Source organism: Vicugna pacos, chromosome 26, assembly GCF_048564905.1.
Source record: "Vicugna pacos chromosome 26, VicPac4, whole genome shotgun sequence".
NCBI lineage: Eukaryota > Metazoa > Chordata > Mammalia > Artiodactyla > Camelidae > Vicugna > Vicugna pacos.
This window is the reverse complement of record NC_133012.1, coordinates 28873062-28889227: the sequence shown is the minus strand read 5'-3', so window position 1 is coordinate 28889227 and position 16166 is coordinate 28873062. Positions and strand designations below refer to the sequence as shown.

Sequence of the window (16166 nt, the reverse complement as noted above, 5' to 3'; positions counted from 1 at the left end):
GGCCGCTCGCGGCCCGGCTGTGGGACTTGTGTGTGAGAGTCTGGTGTTCTGGGAGAACGCAGGCCCTGGTACCGACAGCAACCCTCAGCACAGCGTCCGTCTGTGAAATAGTTCGGATAGAGCGGAAGTTCTGAGGATATTTGGTTGGATTTAGATTTACACACATTCTGTATGTTCCAAGGACACGGTGCAGGAGTGAAACGACTTGGAGGTGAACTCGTGAAGCTGGAACAGTCACGATGCTCCTGAAGCGTGCCAAATGCACGGAACTACAGAAATCCGGGAGGGCTGTTCTCCCGGGTAAGAAAACCTGCCTCCCGGCATCACCCAGTGAGGCGCCGGGGCTCAGGCGTCTGGGGACGGGTGTGGACTCGTGCGAGCACTGGTTTTCAGTGAAGGAGCCTCTCACAGGCCCAACGTCCCCTCCCCGCAAAGTAGGGTCCTGACCCCCCGCACCTAGAATGTGCCTACTGGGAAATAGGGTCTTTGCAGGGGTGGCAAAGTGGAAGTGAGGTCACCAGGTGGGTCCAGGGGAACAGGACAGGCGCCCTCACAGAAGGAGGGTGTGCACGCAGCAGAGGGAGGGCACACGGGACATGACTTGGGGACACGGAGGTCATCTGTCAGCCGCCAGGAGCCAGAGGGGGAGCCCCGCACAGACCCTCCCCGGCACCTGCAGGGGCCCAGCCCTGCCCACCCCTCCATCTCAGCGCTTGGCCTCCGGAACTGTGGGAATGAGACTGAGCCACCCAGCTGGGGACACAGGCGCAGACCCTAGAGCAAGAGGAACGGTGTCCTGATGCCAGCAGCTCTGGGCCCAAACACAGGCCAGCCCCCCGAGCGAGCACTGCAGCCCCCACGCTTGTCGCTGGTGAACACGGGGCTTCTCCGTGCTCATCTCCTGGCTGTGTGTGCACACTACACACGCACACTGTGAACAGCATCACAGACCCGGATCCAGGCGCACACGCGGGGGCTGGACAGCCACACCCAGGCTCGGCTCCAGCCGCTGCCACAGGCCACCAGCGGCTGGGGGCCAGGACAGCAGACACTGACGTCTCACATCCTGGAGGCTGGACGTCAGACCCCGCGTCTGGTGAGCCCCTCCTCCAGGTTCATGGACACCGTCTCCTCACTGTGTCCCCATGGGGCGGCGGGGTAGAGCTGGCGTGTCTTCTTACCAGGGCACCGAGTCCCACCGCCAGGGCCCACCCTCGTGACACCACCCCCGGGGCCCCTCCCAGCACCATCACATGGGGGTTAGGGGTCAACATATAGGTTCTTGGGGACACTCACCCAGTGCACAGCCGAGGCCGTGGGACAATGCTGGAAGATGCCTCCTCTTTTTCTCCTGGACGAGGAGCCCCTGGGGGGCAGCAGGGGAGACGCTGTATCATCGCTTCCTGTTTCCTCCCAGCGGCAGCCTAACTGGCACATGGTGGACACGGATGAGGGCCTGTCCCAAGGCTCCCGAGGCCCAGGGCCGCTGCACTCACACCTGAAGACTCAGGCCGGCCCCTGTGACCTGGGCAGATCCCCCCAGGTGCATGGGGTGCAGAGCCCGCCGGGGCACCACCTCCACTGCGGCAGGGCTCCAGCCCCAAGAAGCTTAACGCACAGAATTTACAACTTCACATTTAAATTCTTCGGTGCCCTTCATAACTGAGTTCAGACTGATTCTCCTAAACCAGGAGGAGTCTTTCCATGGGGTCTAGGCAGTGCCCCACCTTCCCTGACGGGCCAGGTCCCCAGAGCCACCCAGATTTGTCCTGTTGCCCCCGCCCCTCCCAGCTGTACCCCAATTCCAGGTCAGCCTCTTGCACCCCACAGACCTGCTTCCCGAGTCGTGCCCTCAATGATGTGATGTCTGCTACCAGCATGGTCACGAGGAAGCCACACTGAAGGCCTGGATGTGACGTGGGCAGGGACAGCTTCTGGGCAGCGCCCCCATCCAAGACTCACAGAGTAACCTGCGGCTCCTTCGCACACAGGCATTGAGTCTCGACAGGAACTTTCAAGGTGGCTCGACTTGAACTTACAAGTGACATTTCAGCAGGAGGCTTGGGGACAGATGCGCCCACAGACCTTATCTGTTCCTCCTTCCAATTAGTTTAAATTATACACTTCAGTTGGGAACCTCATTGCTTCAACATTAACCCTCAGTCGAGGATTTTAACAGAAAACCAAGACTCGGTGTCGGGTCTTCTGCAAAGAGAAAGGACCTACTAACCACAGCAGACACCACAGGTTGGGGGCTGAGAGCATCAGTCACGCACAGACCCACCTGTGGCCCCGCAGGAAATGGGAGGTAAGCGGGCATCGCTGAGCGTGCTTGGCAGCCAGGTGAGTGCGACCTCAGTTCCTGGACCTCGGGGCCACCAGAGGGGTCGCGGGGACGAGCTCTTCACCAGCTGGTCTGGAGGTATTTCAAGGCTCCGGAGAGCCAGGGTGGTGTGCGGCTCCGTGCTTGACCAGGTGGTACTGTCAGCCCCGCTTCTCAGCTGAGGACACATCCTATCTGAGAGCAGTGTCTCTTCTCCTTTTGGAAAGGGCCAGGCTGAACTGCATTGGCCACGTTCACTTATGTAGTTAATATTCTTGGAGCACATGCTCAAATAAAATGCTATGAAACATGCTTTATAAACCAAAGCATCATCTACGTGGGTATTATTTTCCACCGTATAGTAAAAGCCCGTGTCTTCTTTCTCCTGATGTTTGTAAACACGGGCGCAGACCTTTCTGTTAGTGTCTTAAGGGAACTGCTAAGAAGTTCGTGCTCAGACACCTTGAGATCAGAAGCCGATTGGTTCTTGAGGGTAATATTTATTGGCAGAAAAGAACAAAAGCCCTGAGGGCAGTGTGCAGAAGTAAACTGGCCCTGTCGCACGGTTATTTCAGTGGCTCTCAGGTCAGCCTAAGGGTAGCATCACCACCCTCACCATGCAAGTCTCTCCCGGTGAAGACAGACGTCGTACGTCGAGCCCACTGACGCCCTGTCCTGTCGTGCTCCCTCACTTTACCTTGAAACGACTTACACAAAACAGGTTTGCCAACTGGCTCTGGTTTGGCTGTGGCACCAGGCCACCCCGCCCCACACCAGGGGGCGTGTGGGCGTCCCACGGCCCTCGCGCTGAGTGACTCAGAGCTCCTTTGTAAGATGCCCCACTCCTACCAGGTAATTATTAAGACCCGGCTGGCTCTGCCCTGGTCTCCGTGAGCAGAGCGCGTCATGAGAAGGCGGTACCACCGGCTGACCGGCGGCCCGCAGGCTGGAGCGCCGGGCAGCACTGGCGTCCGGCTCCTTCATGACGACTTTGGGCTAGTGACTTTCAGCAGAGGAAAGACGTGAGGATTGGCAGCGTGTTTCCGAGTTACTGTTTGTGGTTTCTGGTCAGCTGAGCCTGAGCCTCACACCCTGTCTCTCCCTCTGACTGTTGCGGGGAGGAAAACTGGGAAGAAAGCTCTTGGGTAAGTTTCTGTCGTTCGGCAATTTCACAAATGCACCAGCTCAGTGGGTTAGTTTTTGGATTCGCCCACCTTCCAGCTTTCTACCTGGCATTTTGGAAAGACGAAACTCCACTTCCCTGTACACGCCTGTGTTACATCATGCTTTGTTGGGGGGGGGCGCGTTTTGAGTTTCTAAAATAGTACGCGAAGTGGAAGGTCAAGGGCACTGACGTCTCTGTGAGGGAACCAGGCATTTCCCAAAGTCGCACTCGGCCCCCCAGGTCGCGGGAACACAATTTTGGTACCAGCCCCAGAGATGCGACTGGGCAGACCACTTTAGGGGTGGGGGAGGTGCCTCTGCAGCGCCTCCCTTTGCAGCTGGGGCGCTGCCTTACCAGCACCAGCCCTGCTGACCTTGTTCTGCTGTGACCTCTGTCCTGGACATCACTGTAGGATCCAGCCCCACCCCAACCAGCTGCGAAAACCACAATTGTCCAGACTTGGCTCAGCGTCCTGAGGGGGTGGGTCTAGTGGACGGGGCACTTTGGTGGACCCCCACAAGCACAGCCTTGGCTTTGTAGCCCTTGAACCAACGTAATCTGAGCAAGGCTTTTAAAAAACAAAACACAGCACTGGTTGTTATGGTGATGAGCTTGGCCAGCGGAGACGTAAGGATTCTGTGTGTGCCAAGAAGGGTGCAGCCTTTAGCTTCAAGAGCATCATTTGCAACAGAGCGAGCCCTGCCCTGGCCTGGCCAACACTCACGCCGCAGAAGCCTAGATGCAGAATAGACTTTAGACCAATCTCATCTCTTCATGTTTGTGGCTCGGAGGTTATTCGACCCCTCCAAGGTCACAAAGCTGGCAGGAGTAAAGTCTGGCAGGAAAGCAGGCCGAGACCCTGGCCCCAGCCTTTAGCACCTTCCAGGACGCTTGCATTCAAGCCATGGTCACCAGGTTTTGTGGTTCAAACTATGCTTTTCAGAAAAAGAAGTAGACACAATGAATACTTGCAGAATGACTCTGAGAAGACATGCTTTTTTACGATAAACGTTTTTCTTTCCAAGAAGCTTTCATTTTGCCACAGTTGTTAGGGAGAACAGTATCCGTGATAGCCCTCATTCAGGGGACTACAGAGACAGATGCAAGGCCCAGCGCCATGGGGGCTCGCAGTGGGGAGGGGAGACTGGGCTCACCCCGAATACCCCAGGGACGAGCAGGGACGATGGTGCAGGGTGTGTGTGGGGAGGGCGTGGGCAGGAAATTCCTACGAGGACACACCAAGGCCCGCGTTCTCGCCAGACAGCCTCGGCAGGATTCTTGCTGAACAGGCCATGGAGGGTGGGGGACGCGGAAGCTGATCAAATCCCTCCGGGGGGTTTTTGCTAAATCTGAACTGAATGTGCAGGGACAGACCTAGGGTCAGGCCTGGAGAGCTAAGAGGAGCCCGGCGGGAGGGAGCAGTCTTGGTCACAGCGGGCTGAAAGCCTGCTCCAGGACTTGCAGGAGTCCAGGGAGTGCTGTCCTGCTTTGGCCCGCTGTCCACGGAGGCTCCCGCGCTGTAAGCTGCCCTTTGGAAGCAGAGTGTGAGGCACTCCTCCTCCAGAGCCAGCCGTGCTGTCTTGGGGGGGGGGGAGCTGCGCCCGGGTTAAAGCTGGGGGAGTCCTCCGGGACTCAGTCACAGCCCTTAGAGCGAAATGGGCAGTGAAATCTTACCACCCCTCTGCTACCGTCTTTTAAAAATCTTTTTCTTCGTTAAACAAACGATGTGCATGTATTGCTTATGTGATCAGAGAAAGAGATGACGTCCCTGGCCACCTCCTCTAAAAAGCGCATTCCTACCCTGGGCTGTAGAATTCCACAGTCGGCCTCACCTTCAGCAGTTCTGGGAAGCGGGACAGGTCACTTCACCTCCCCTGCATGAAAATCCGAAAATCAGCCTAACTCCACTGTGAATGGAAACCTTCCTCCCAGTGTGCAGAAGAGACACAGCGACTGTTGCTGCTTTATTTTCAAAGGGCGTTGGTCATTTAAACATCTTATTTCACCCTCAGAGGAGCCCTGAGCGTAGGTAAGGCGTGGTGGTCTTCACCACTACCTGGAAGTGGAAAGAAAACAACGAAGTGTGTCTTGGGGTCTGTCGGATTTTTAATTCAATGCAGTAAAATTACTGGGTGTCCCTCACACAGCCGGCCGGCGGTGGACGCGGGCGGGGGCACAGAGGCGAGTTTCTGTTCGTCTGTTCTCCCAGCAGCTGTGCTGGTAACCAATGACCCAAGTGCTGGGGACAAGAGTGGCAAAACCGCGTCCTCCCCGACGCGGCTAGAGTCTGAGTCAGAGGACACAGGAAACGAGTCCAGGGTGAGAGTCTGGGGAGGGCGGGCAGCAGGGGGTTACGTGAGCGTCACGGCCAGCTGTGCCCTCCACATTCACACCTGAGACCGGGGCTGCAGGCTACGCAGGGCCTCGGGGACTTGTCTCGGCTGGTGGATCAGCCCAGGACTGCCTGACTCCAAAGCCACGGTTCTTATGCCCGGGAGGCTGCTCCTGGCTCTCCAAGGCCTGGCGCCCTACACCCAGGGGTGAACCCCCAATCCTAGGCTGCGTCTTCCGGGGGCCACCTGGGGCAGGAGGCTGCGCTGGGGAGGCAGGCGGGGCCGAGGAGACTCGCCCCTTGCGCAGAACGCCCGCCTCCCCGGGAGGTGGTGGCAACACCGGCCCAACTCCTAAAGCGAGTCTCACAATTGAGACCACTTGCGAGGCAGCTGCGGCTCCGGGCGTCACGTGGACCCTCCGGGCGGATGGTTCTCATTTCACACAGTTCTGAGCCCAGGGTCGGCGGTCGGGTGGGGGTGGGGGTGGGGGGAGCCGGCCCGCGGAGCCAGGCCACCTGCCCGCGACCGCAGGGCAGTGGGGAAGCGAAGCCGCCCTCGACGGCTCCTTCGCAGACGCTGCGGCCTCGGGTGGCTCGGCCCAGGGACGCGGGCTGGGGCTGGAGAGCCGCATCCCCGCCGCGGGCAGCGCGGCCTCCGCGGGCCCTCAGGGGCCGGGCTGCGGGGGGCGCCGCGGGGTCCCACGAGGCTCACTGGGGCGTGTCCGCGCCGCGGCGGGGGGCTCAGAGGCTCTGCCGGGCTGCGCTCCCCTCTCCCAGGCCGACACAGTCCCCGCGGGGCGAACCTGGGGTGTGAGGGGGGCGCCCGGGCGGGCTCAGGAGGAAGGCCGCGGAGGCGGGCCGGCTCCCCCCTCGGCCGGCGCCCGTGGCTCGGCCCGCGCGCCCCCGCCAGCCCGCGCCAGTGGTAGCGCCCGCCACCCTAGGCCCCGCCCCCGGACGCGCATGCGCGGCGGCGGGGGCGCGGGTCGCAGCACATCCGCGCTCAGGTGGGCGTTCGCTCGGCGGCGTTCGCGTCCGCGTCCGCCAGCCTCCTCGGCGTTTCCTCTTGTCCGAGAGTCCCCTGTCCCCGCGCAGGGAAGCCGCACACCCACCGGGTCCGGCCCGCGGTGCTTGGCGGCCCGGCCTGGACTGCGGGCCGCGTGGGCCGGACAGGGGTCGCGCCGCCCGGTCTTCGGGTGGTATGAGCAGGGGTCAAGGTCGCCCAATCCGCAGGTGAGCCGGGGGTTGGGGGAGCGGGTCCAGCAGCTCTGTCCGCAGTGAGCCGGTGGTCCTGCAGCTCTGTCCCCTGTTGAGCTGGGGGTTGGGGGAGCGGGTCCAGCAGCTCTGTCCCCAGGTGAGCCGGCCGGGGGTCCTGCAGCTCTGTCTGCAGGTGAGCCGGCCGGGGGCCCGGCCGGGCCGCGGTGGGAGCGGGGCAGCGGGGCAGCGCCTTCCGAGGGGCACTGGTCGACCGGCGGAGACCGAGACCGTCCAGGCCGTGCTCGCCGGGGGTCGTGTCGCCCAGCACCTTATACGTGAAAATTAGAGCTGAAGCAGTAACCGCTCCAGGTAGCACCAGAGGTGTTCAGTGCAGGATGGTTTGTAAGGGCGGCTCTGAGGGGTCTCTGCTGCAAAGAATCTCTCAGAGAAGAGGGTTTGCAAGGGAAACGTGAACTTTATGGTAAGAGGAAAGAATTAGGCAGAAAGGCGGCGTGTGAACATGGACCCCTTTTCATGAAAAAAGTAAAAGTTCACACTTAGCAAAAGGATTGACCCAGCTGGCCCCGGAAACAGTCGGTGCTTAAGCTGAGTGGGAGGACTGCAGGGTTTTGTTTTTGTATTTTTATGCTGCTTTGTATTTTATGAATTTTGTTCATTGAGCATGTATTTCTTTTAATTTTGGAAAAGATATGTTTACAAATGTCAAAGTGTCATTCTCTACACGTTAGAAACCTAATTCTCCTGCAAAGAGGGAGTGCTTGTCAGCTTGTGTTAACTTACTGAGGAAGGAGCCAGCAGGAGGAAGGAGCCGGCTCAGGGGCCAGTGAGCTGCAGGAATGCTGGGCCGGGCAGGCCTGGGGGCATCCTGCGCACGGCAGTGACCACAGCCTCTGGATTATCTTCCCTGGGGGCAGAGGCGAGAGGAGAGTTATTGCTGGTTATCAGAGTTGCCAGGTAGGCCTCCCAGACTGTGAAGCCCAGGCCAGTCCCCGCTGAATGAGCTGTGCTGTCTCCTTTGCAAAGTCAAGTGACCCTCCGAGGTCGTGCGCAGTAACCCAGGATGATGTAACAAAGCAGGCTGTTTCCCTCTTGTGGACTGCACATCCCAGATTGGAATCAGTTTAGCGCCCAGTGAACAGAGGAGCTCAGAGATGTTCCTGTGTCCGTGTCAGAGCTGCAGGGGCCCTGGGGGCTGGAGTCCCAGCCTGGGGACTGGCCTGCCAGTCATGGCAGCACTGGAACCAACACTCTTAACTTCCTCAGAATGCCTGGTGCGGTGCAGTGGAACAGCTGAAAGCACCAAAGCCTATAGAGGAAAGAACGGGGCAAGGTTTGTAGATAGATTTTTCCTGCAGAGTCGAGGGGGAGGGGCTCTCTGTCCCCAGGGGTCACTCTTATCGCAGCTACAGGGCGGTCTGAGCGCCTGGCTCCTGAAGAAGCCCTAGTCTGGGGCTCCAGGTGAGCAAGTGGGCAGCAGGGGAACGGAGCGCCCCCATGTCCCCTGTGCCCTGGAAGGTGAAGGGAGGCAGTCAGGGCGGGTGGGCGCAGAGCCTTCCAGAACAAGTCTGACTGCCCTGGGGGCACCACCCAGCCTAAGGGCAGCAGTGCCTCTGCGGGGTTTGGGGGGCCACCTGGGTCCCCCAGCCTGCAGCATCCCCAGGACCCAGGGTGACAGGTTGGACCAGACCAGCTGGCCCAGAAACGCTGTCGTGTAGGAGGGAGTGTGAGGAGGAGGTTTTGAGCATGGATCAGGAAGGGGGCGCGTTTGTGGGGGTCTGAAGGGTGCTGAGTATTGGGTCTTGCAGGGAGTCGTGTCTCTGATGACCCAGGGGCTCCCCTGCCTCCGCTCTAGCTCAGCTGAGACCTTAACCCATTTGCATTTCTTTCCTCAGATGAGACACTATCTTCAGAAAGGTTACCTAGAGTCTTAAGGACCCAGAAGCCAGTCTGAGGTTTATCTGTGGCATGACTTTGAAAGAATAGTGTTTTTTTCCTCGATTTCTGGGTCCTTGGAGCCAGTCCCCTGTTACCCACCTGGAATGCTGGCTCCATCCCTGCCCCCCACTCCTTCCTTCTGCACCTCCCCCCACTGCTCTTGTCTCAAGCACAGGGTCAAAAGCAGGCAGACCCAGTACTGGGGTTCCTGTTCTTGCTTGTTGCGTGTCCCAGGAGGCTGGAGGCTGGGGAGTGCCTCCTGTCTCCTTCCCCTCCCAGTCCCCTACCCACCCCTTGGCCCCACGTGCCTCCTGCTGCTTGTTGGAAGAGTTAGGGAGGGGAGGGAGGGAGAAGACAGGGGCTCATGGTCGGCTGTTTGCAGACTTTCCAGGATAATCGGATGTCTTTTTTTAATCTGACTTACATTTACAAGCACCTGCAGCTCATGGGAAGCCCCTTCAGTTATGCCTGGTTTAGGAAAAGGAAGGCTCTGAACATCCCTCCTCAGAGTCTCAGGATTTTACACCTGGAGGAGACTGGGGACCAGGCCAGTGCAGTGGTCCTGCACCTCCTTGGGGCAGCTAGGCACTTAAGAAGTAGCCAAGTCCCCTCCAAGGCAGTGGCGTCAGAATGCCTGGGGGTGTCGGGCCTGGACGTACCCCCAGAATAGAGAGAAGACAGCAGAGCTGCGGGCGATCCAGTGCCCCAGGACCAGAGCGCGGAGGTCCTGATCACGTGCCAGCCCAGGCCCCACGGAGTAGCTTCTTGATTTGAGGCAAATAACCGAGCCTGGGCTGTCCAGGGGGGTTGAAGCCTACCTTTCCCCACTTACCAAGTGAAGAGACCTAATGGATCTGCCGGGCACACAGTAGGTGCTTCCTGTTAGCTCCTGATGTCCCACTGCGCTCTGTTTGTCTTTGGTTTCTACAGTCGGATGCTGGGGTCCTGCTTTCTTAGCTTCTAAGCAGTGAAACCGAGACGAGAACTCGCTGTTCTGTCCCAGGGCCCTGGAGGGCCCCCCACCTTCCTGAGCGCCAGCCCTCGTTCTAGTCAGAGTCTCGGGGACCCTCCCGTTTCCAGGCAGAGGCTCCAAGGAAGGTAGGTGGCTGGGCCAGGAGCACGGTGGTGGGGCCTGTGGGAGAGGATGAGGTGCCCTTCCCGGGAGCCTGGGCTGCAGTGGGGGGAGGCTCTTGCTGCAGACCCGTCTGCTGGGGTGCAGTTCTTGGTCCTGAGGCTGCCCTCCTGCCCAGCAGTGAATGTCCGTCCCCGCCCCCATGTCAACCTCCCCGTCAGTCTCACAGCGCCCACCCTGTGGGACTCGAAGGGGCTTCGGGGGGCCAGGTGGTTCTGAATCTTTAGTGAGAGGGCCGGTCAGGCGCAGTCACAAGAGGAAAGCGGCGTTTACTATGCGCGCGGGTCCTGAGACAGGGCCACGTGGGCCACGCAGGGGTGGTCAGGGTGTTGGGGGCAGAAGATGGGAGGGAGGGGGGACTGAGGCCACGGCCTTTGTTGGGGTTTCCAGGGTCGGGTGAATGTGTAAAACTGGCCGGTTTTAATGATTTTGTTGGACTTTGGGCTCCAGGGGTGTTCCTGGCTGCCTGGCTCCCAGCCTGGGTGATTCTGGCAGAGGAACGTCGCCTCCTGGGTGCAGGGCAGACGGGGAAGGCCTGGCCTGGCCGGGTCAGTGGCATTTGTCACAGGCGTCCCCTGGCGGGGCCCTTTGCTGTAGGAGGGGCTGTCAGAACATCCCAGCAGACAGGAAGTAACGTGTTGCGCGCGCACACACGGGTCAGAGCCACGTGCTCTCGCGGCCTCTTAGGCTAGTGCTGGGCTTGCTCTGTGTCCATGTTGACGTTCACGCGTGTCTCTAGGTGTGAGAGGAAACTGCGGTCTGGGCGTCGGGTGAGCAGAGCCTGTCCTGCGAGGTGTGCAGGAATGCGCAGCGGGGGCCTGCGCGCCGTCAGTCCGGCCTGTGCCAGAGCCGGCGCGGTGCCTGAGAAGCGGGAGGCAGGCCCATCTGTGGTTTTGCTCTGGTTCCAGAGCATCGTCAGATGCAAGTGCAGTCGTCAGGGGCGGTTCCTGTGTTGTCCGCGGTGAGAGAGCGGTGTCCTGTGCGTCCCTGGCCTGGCCGCGGGCCGCCTCCTCCGAGCGTCCGCGGGTTGGCGGTGAGGCCCGTGCCCTCCGCTCCAGCGCTGGCCCTGCGCCCCGCGGTCCTGTGGTCCCGTGAGACGCAGTCACCCCCCAGGCACTTTCTTGGTTTGCTGTCGTCCCCGTTTGCTTGTGTCTGTTGCCTGTGCTCTTGGTGCTGTATCTGTGAAGCCGTTGTCCAAACCATAAAAATAAGGGCCACAAGGATGAACTGTTGATTTACATTGTTGCAGAGACATTGTCTTAGTAGAACCTACTTGCTTCCTCAGGGGCAGCCACCGTTGGTGGGAAAACACGGACGTTTGCAGGAGGGGCCTGCTGAGCTCCCGCCGTCGTCAGTGGAGAGCTGAGTTTAGAGGGCTCCTCTGAGGGCCCTCAGCTCAGGGAGGCGTGGAGCCCCTCGTCCAGGGGGAGGTGGTGTCCCCCCCCGAGGACTCACAGGGACTGCTGAGGGCGGGTGGAGCCACGTGGGGGATGGGGAAGCCCAGGTGCCTGTCCTGCCCTGTGGAGATGGCATGGCACTGGAGGCCCCCATCCACTGGGTCTAGTCCAGCGCACTGACCTTTCCTGCCCACGACCACGCCTGGAGGGCAGCACAGGAGGACAGCCTCGTTCTGAGTCACGTGGTGGCCACGTGCAGGTGCTGTGTGCGTCCCTGGAGCTCACAGCTTGGCTTGGCCCCCACCTGCCCTGCCGGCAGTCTGTGCCCCCAGACGTGGCTGACTCATGATCATGTTGGTGCGTAGCTCTGCTGCCCAGACTGGCCTCCGGCCAGTTCCCATCTCAGGTTCTGGAAGCATATGCTTCAGCAAAGTCCATCATAGCTTCACACACAGTGTTTCTTTCCTCCTGGGGGTCTGGACTGTCACAGCCTACCACACGGGACGTCCCCCGGAGGGTCAGGACCGTGAGTTTCAGTCCCTGCCTGCACCCTCTGTCTTTAATTCCTTGTCTGTTCATTCTGTGTCACCAACGTGTCTTCTCACTTTGGTTTTGTCTTCAAATACATGTGAGCACGGGTAGGGAACTGTTAGCAGGTGTCTCATTGTAGTGTTCGTGTGCACTGGAGCCGCGCTGTGGCCTCGCTCCCATTGAGCCAACAGAAGGTGACTTCTCTTTTCTCTCCAGGTCGGAGACGGGTGCACAAGGGGCCCTGAGGCCGTGGCCCTGACTGCGTTTTCAGGGACCAGAGGCAGCGTGTGGACCTGGCTCTCCTCTGACACAGACACCAGCACCATGAGTCTTGCGAGTGACGGCGGGGTGGCAGGGAGCATCTTTGACCTGGACTATGCCTCCGGGAAGATCCGCTGGACGCTGACGGTGGCCGGCTTTGTCTTCTACCTGGGCGTCTTCATGGTCTGCCACCAGCTGTCGTCCTCCTTGAATGCCACCTACCACTCCCTGGTGCCCAGAGAGAAGGTCTTCTGGAACCTGGCGGCCACGCGTGCCGTCTTCGGCGTCCAGAGCACGACGGCAGGGCTGTGGGCGCTGCTGGTGGACCCGGTGCTCCAGGCCGATCGGGTGCTCGGCCAGCAGAACTGGTGCTGGTTTCAGATCACCACGGCCACGGGGTTCTTCTTCTTCGAGAACGTGGCCATTCACGTGTCACACCTGCTGTTCCGCAACTTCGACTTCTTCCTGGCCACCCACCACCTCTTCGCCTTCCTGGGGTTTCTTGGCCTGGTGGTCAACCTGGAAGCCGGCCACTATCTGGCCATGGTCACCTTGCTCCTGGAGATGAGCACACCCTTCACCTGCGCCTCCTGGATGCTCCTGAAGGTGGGTGCTTCCAAATGCTTTTTCTCCGTCGAAGCAGTTCGTGTGTTTCTGTAAACTTTCTGTTTCACGTTATTTTACGCGTCACACGAGGTCCGCCCGCCCGCCAGATGTCCGTGTGCAGCGGGCGCGGGGCTTGTTCCGTTTGACTGAAACCTCCCTGCTGATGAGCGGCCGGCCGCTCCCTCCCCTGCAGCCCCTGGTGACCACCATTCCACACGCTGACCCTGCGAGTTTGACCATCTCAGGCGCCCCTGCGCGTGGCCACACCATGGCGCCCTCCGGTCCCTGGCGTGTCCCCCGTGGGGCACGTCCCAGGGTGGGTCCATGTTGCGTGTGGGCAGCGTACTTCTTTTCTGCTCTCTGTGTGTGAGCGTGTCTCTGTCGTCCACCGCCGCCCCTGCTGGACACCGCCGTTGCTCGCGTCCCAGTTTCTGCGGGTCACTCGGGGATGAACGTTGGGTGCTAACACCCCTCTGACGTCCTGATTTCAGTTCTTTGGGTAAATACGGAAGTGGGCAAGTGGACTGTAGGGTAGCTCTGTTTTTAAAAAACAAAACCTCGGCACGGTGTGCCCCGCTGGCTGGCGGGTGTGCGTTCCCACTGGCAGGGCGCTGGGCCCGGCCGTCTGCGGCCCCGCCTGCACTTGGTGAGCTGTGACTGCTGGATGGCGTCCCTTGTGCTGTTGATTTGCGTCTCCCCGAAGACTGGCCACACTGAGCATCCATTCATCTCTCTGGGCCACTTGTGTGTCTCCTGTGGAAGCCTGTTCAAGTCCTTGGCCTGCTTCGAAGTCAGGTTCTTTGTGGGCTTATTTTGTGTCATTTCTCGCTGTCGAGTCACAGTTCTTTTCCTCGTGCCCAAGGTGAACTCTTGCCAGGTGCACAGCTGGCAGACCCGCCTCCCACCTCGTAGGTTGCCTTTTCACTCTGCGGCTGTCTCCTTTGCTGTGAAGGTGTCGCCCATTTGTTAATGGTCATTTCTGTTGCCTGTGCTCCTGGCGTCTCACACGTGGCGTCGTGAAGCTTTCCCTGTGCTGGTTCAGGAGTTCGGGTTCCACGTCTCGGCCTTCCATCCGCTGCAAGCTGGCTTTTGTGTGACGTGTGAGGTAGGGCTCAGTGTCATTCCTCTGCTGCAGGTGTCCAGGCTTCCCAGCGGCATTGACTGAAGGGAGTGTCCCTTCCTGCTGTGTCTTTGCGTCCTTAGGAAAGAAGGTCTGGTGACCATGGTCCGTGGATGGTCTCCGGGCTCTCGAGGCTGTTCACTGGTCTGCATGTCTGTCTGTCGGTCAGGTCATGCGGTTCTGATTGCTGCAGCTTCGTGATGGAGTTTGAAGCCAGGAAGTGTGGTTCCCCCAGCTGTGTTCCTCTTTCTCAGGATCGGTTTGGCTGTTAGAGCCTCATGGTTTCATGTGAATTTGGGGGCGGTTTTTCTGTTTCTGTGGACACTGGCGCTGGGATTGGGCTGGGAGTGCGTGGAGCCCATGCCTCACACTGGGGACCTTCCTGGTGAGTGTCCAGGGCACTTGCTGTCCTCGTCAGCTCATTGGTTTCTGTTCAGCACGGTGTTTGCATTTCCATCTCTTGGGGACATTCTTGCTTTGTTGACGCGCGTTGTCCTGACCTCCCGAGCACCCTGACGACAGTCACTGTCCACTCGGCCAGGAGCCGTGGAAGCCCACGTCGGCAGGGGCTTCTCCGGAGAGCTGGCCTGCTCCTTGGTGTGGGGCTCCTCTGCCTGGTTCTGCGTGTTCCGTGACACCCGTGCACCACACAGAGCAGACGCCTCTCCCGTGCTCACTGCTGTCCTCGTCCAGGAGGACCCCCCCCCGCCCCACGTCGGCCCAGCCAGGGCTGTCTCCCCCACACCTCTCTCCTCCGAGGGCTTTTCCCCCCGGGGCTAGGGAGCCTGATCTGACGAGACAGGCGTGCCTCCTAGCTTCATTCGCTAAGTGTGGCTTAGTAGTCCCTGTGTGCAGATTCAAGGTAAAAAGAGCTGGAAGTGAGGCTCGAAAAAAGGTTGAAATTTTCTGCTGGGAGGCAGAGCCCAAGGCGAGCAGAAGGGAGGCGGGGAGAGGGTGTGGGCGGGGGGCAGCTGCCCGGGGCCCCGGCCGTGCTGACCCCCGGCTGCGCTGACCCACCGTCTGCCCGCAGGCCGGCCGCGCCGACTCTCCGCTCTGGAGGCTGAACCAGTGGGTGATGGTGCACCTGTTCCACTGCCGCATGGTGCTGACCTACCACATGTGGTGGGTGTGCCTGCGCCACTGGGAAGGCCTGGCCCGCAGCCTCTTCCCGCCGCACCTCGCGCTCTTCCTCGTGGGGCTGGGCCTCCTCACGCTGGTCATCAACCCCTACTGGACCCACAAGAAGACGCAGCAGCTGCTCACCCCCGTGGACTGGAACTTCGCACCCAGGCGCCCCCAGCCCGCCCGCGCCAACGGCCAGCCGCCGCGGAAGAAGGCGCAGTAGCCCCTCCGAGGCTGTTCCTTGGCCCGGGGACACTGACCTGGAGCAGGACGAGGGGCTCCCGCCTCCATTTGCCCCAGGAGAGACTCCTGCGCTGTGCTGACGCCTTGCCTGCTGGGCTCGCCCCGTCAGCACCGCACCTCCGCGTGTGTGTCCGGGGAGGGGCCGCGTGGCGGGACACACCTCGGCACCTGCGTCTTACCCACAGCCCCACCCCTGGTAGTGGGAAAGGGTCGTCCTCAAACAGGAAGTTCTGGGACCTGTTTCCCTGATGGGCGAGGGGAGCTGGTCTCGGCAGCGCCCCTGGTGGTGAGCGCGGGCAGTGACCAGCCTAGACGGAGCAAAGGGGCTTCCCATGGGGCCAGGGAGGCTTATCCAGAAGAGTTTTGTTTCCCTGTCGTGTTGCTTGGTCCACACAGCAGGGGAGACGTGACTAATCACATTTGTCTAGATTTTAGAGCTGTTTTTAACTCACTACGTTGCCAGTAGGTGCCCCAGCCAGACCGTAACTCAGAGGTTGGTGTCTCCATGTGGATTTCAGGTCAGGGTGGTGGTCACTTTCCCTGGGCTGCAGGGCCCTCCAGACAGCGCCAGGCCCCCTCTCCTCACCTCCTGAGGGCGAGCCCCGTCACCACCCTCGCTGAGTAGGGCCCGGCGGGACCTGCCCACCGTCGCACAGTTTTACTGACAGCTGTACGAGCATCTTGTTCTTCCCGTGAGTGTGCAATTAAGTGAGATTAAATGCAGTTGAAATGAACAGTTTGTATTGATTGAAAGCCCCCTCACAATGTTTTGGAAAAACACATT

At 60.2% G+C, this 16166-nt stretch overlaps 1 protein-coding gene across 7 annotated transcripts; it reads left to right on the top strand.

The window, feature by feature from the left end:
- Window positions 1-3221: 3221 nt before the first annotated feature.
- CLN8 (CLN8 transmembrane ER and ERGIC protein) lies at window positions 3222-16116 on the top strand. Of its 7 annotated transcripts, XM_072950573.1 has the most exons (5): window positions 7061-7171; window positions 7208-8365; window positions 9901-10068; window positions 12247-12897; window positions 15048-16116. In XM_072950573.1, exons 4-5 carry the CDS (start codon window positions 12355-12357, stop codon window positions 15360-15362), a joined length of 858 nt encoding a protein of 285 aa, XP_072806674.1. In that variant the 5' UTR covers window positions 7061-7171; window positions 7208-8365; window positions 9901-10068; window positions 12247-12354; the 3' UTR covers window positions 15363-16116. The 7 variants fall into 7 exon arrangements, with proteins under 7 accessions (XP_072806672.1, XP_015104306.2, XP_072806675.1 ...); XM_072950571.1 differs by lacking the exons at window positions 7061-7171; window positions 7208-8365 and adding an exon at window positions 3222-3468; XM_072950570.1 differs by lacking the exons at window positions 7061-7171; window positions 7208-8365 and adding an exon at window positions 6910-7050.
- Window positions 16117-16166: the final 50 nt, after the last annotated feature.

Excerpts from the sequence above, each read along its gene's own strand:
- CLN8 (XM_031691350.2), top strand. The coding sequence starts at position 6,781 with ATGCGCGGCGGCGGGGGCGCGGGTCGCAGCACATCCGCGCTCAGGTGG. Across the intron at positions 7,051-12,246 it reads CAAGGTCGCCCAATCCGCAG|GTCGGAGACGGGTGCACAAG; the intron begins GTGAGCCGGGGG and ends TTTTCTCTCCAG. Across the intron at positions 12,898-15,047 it reads CCTCCTGGATGCTCCTGAAG|GCCGGCCGCGCCGACTCTCC; the intron begins GTGGGTGCTTCC and ends GTCTGCCCGCAG.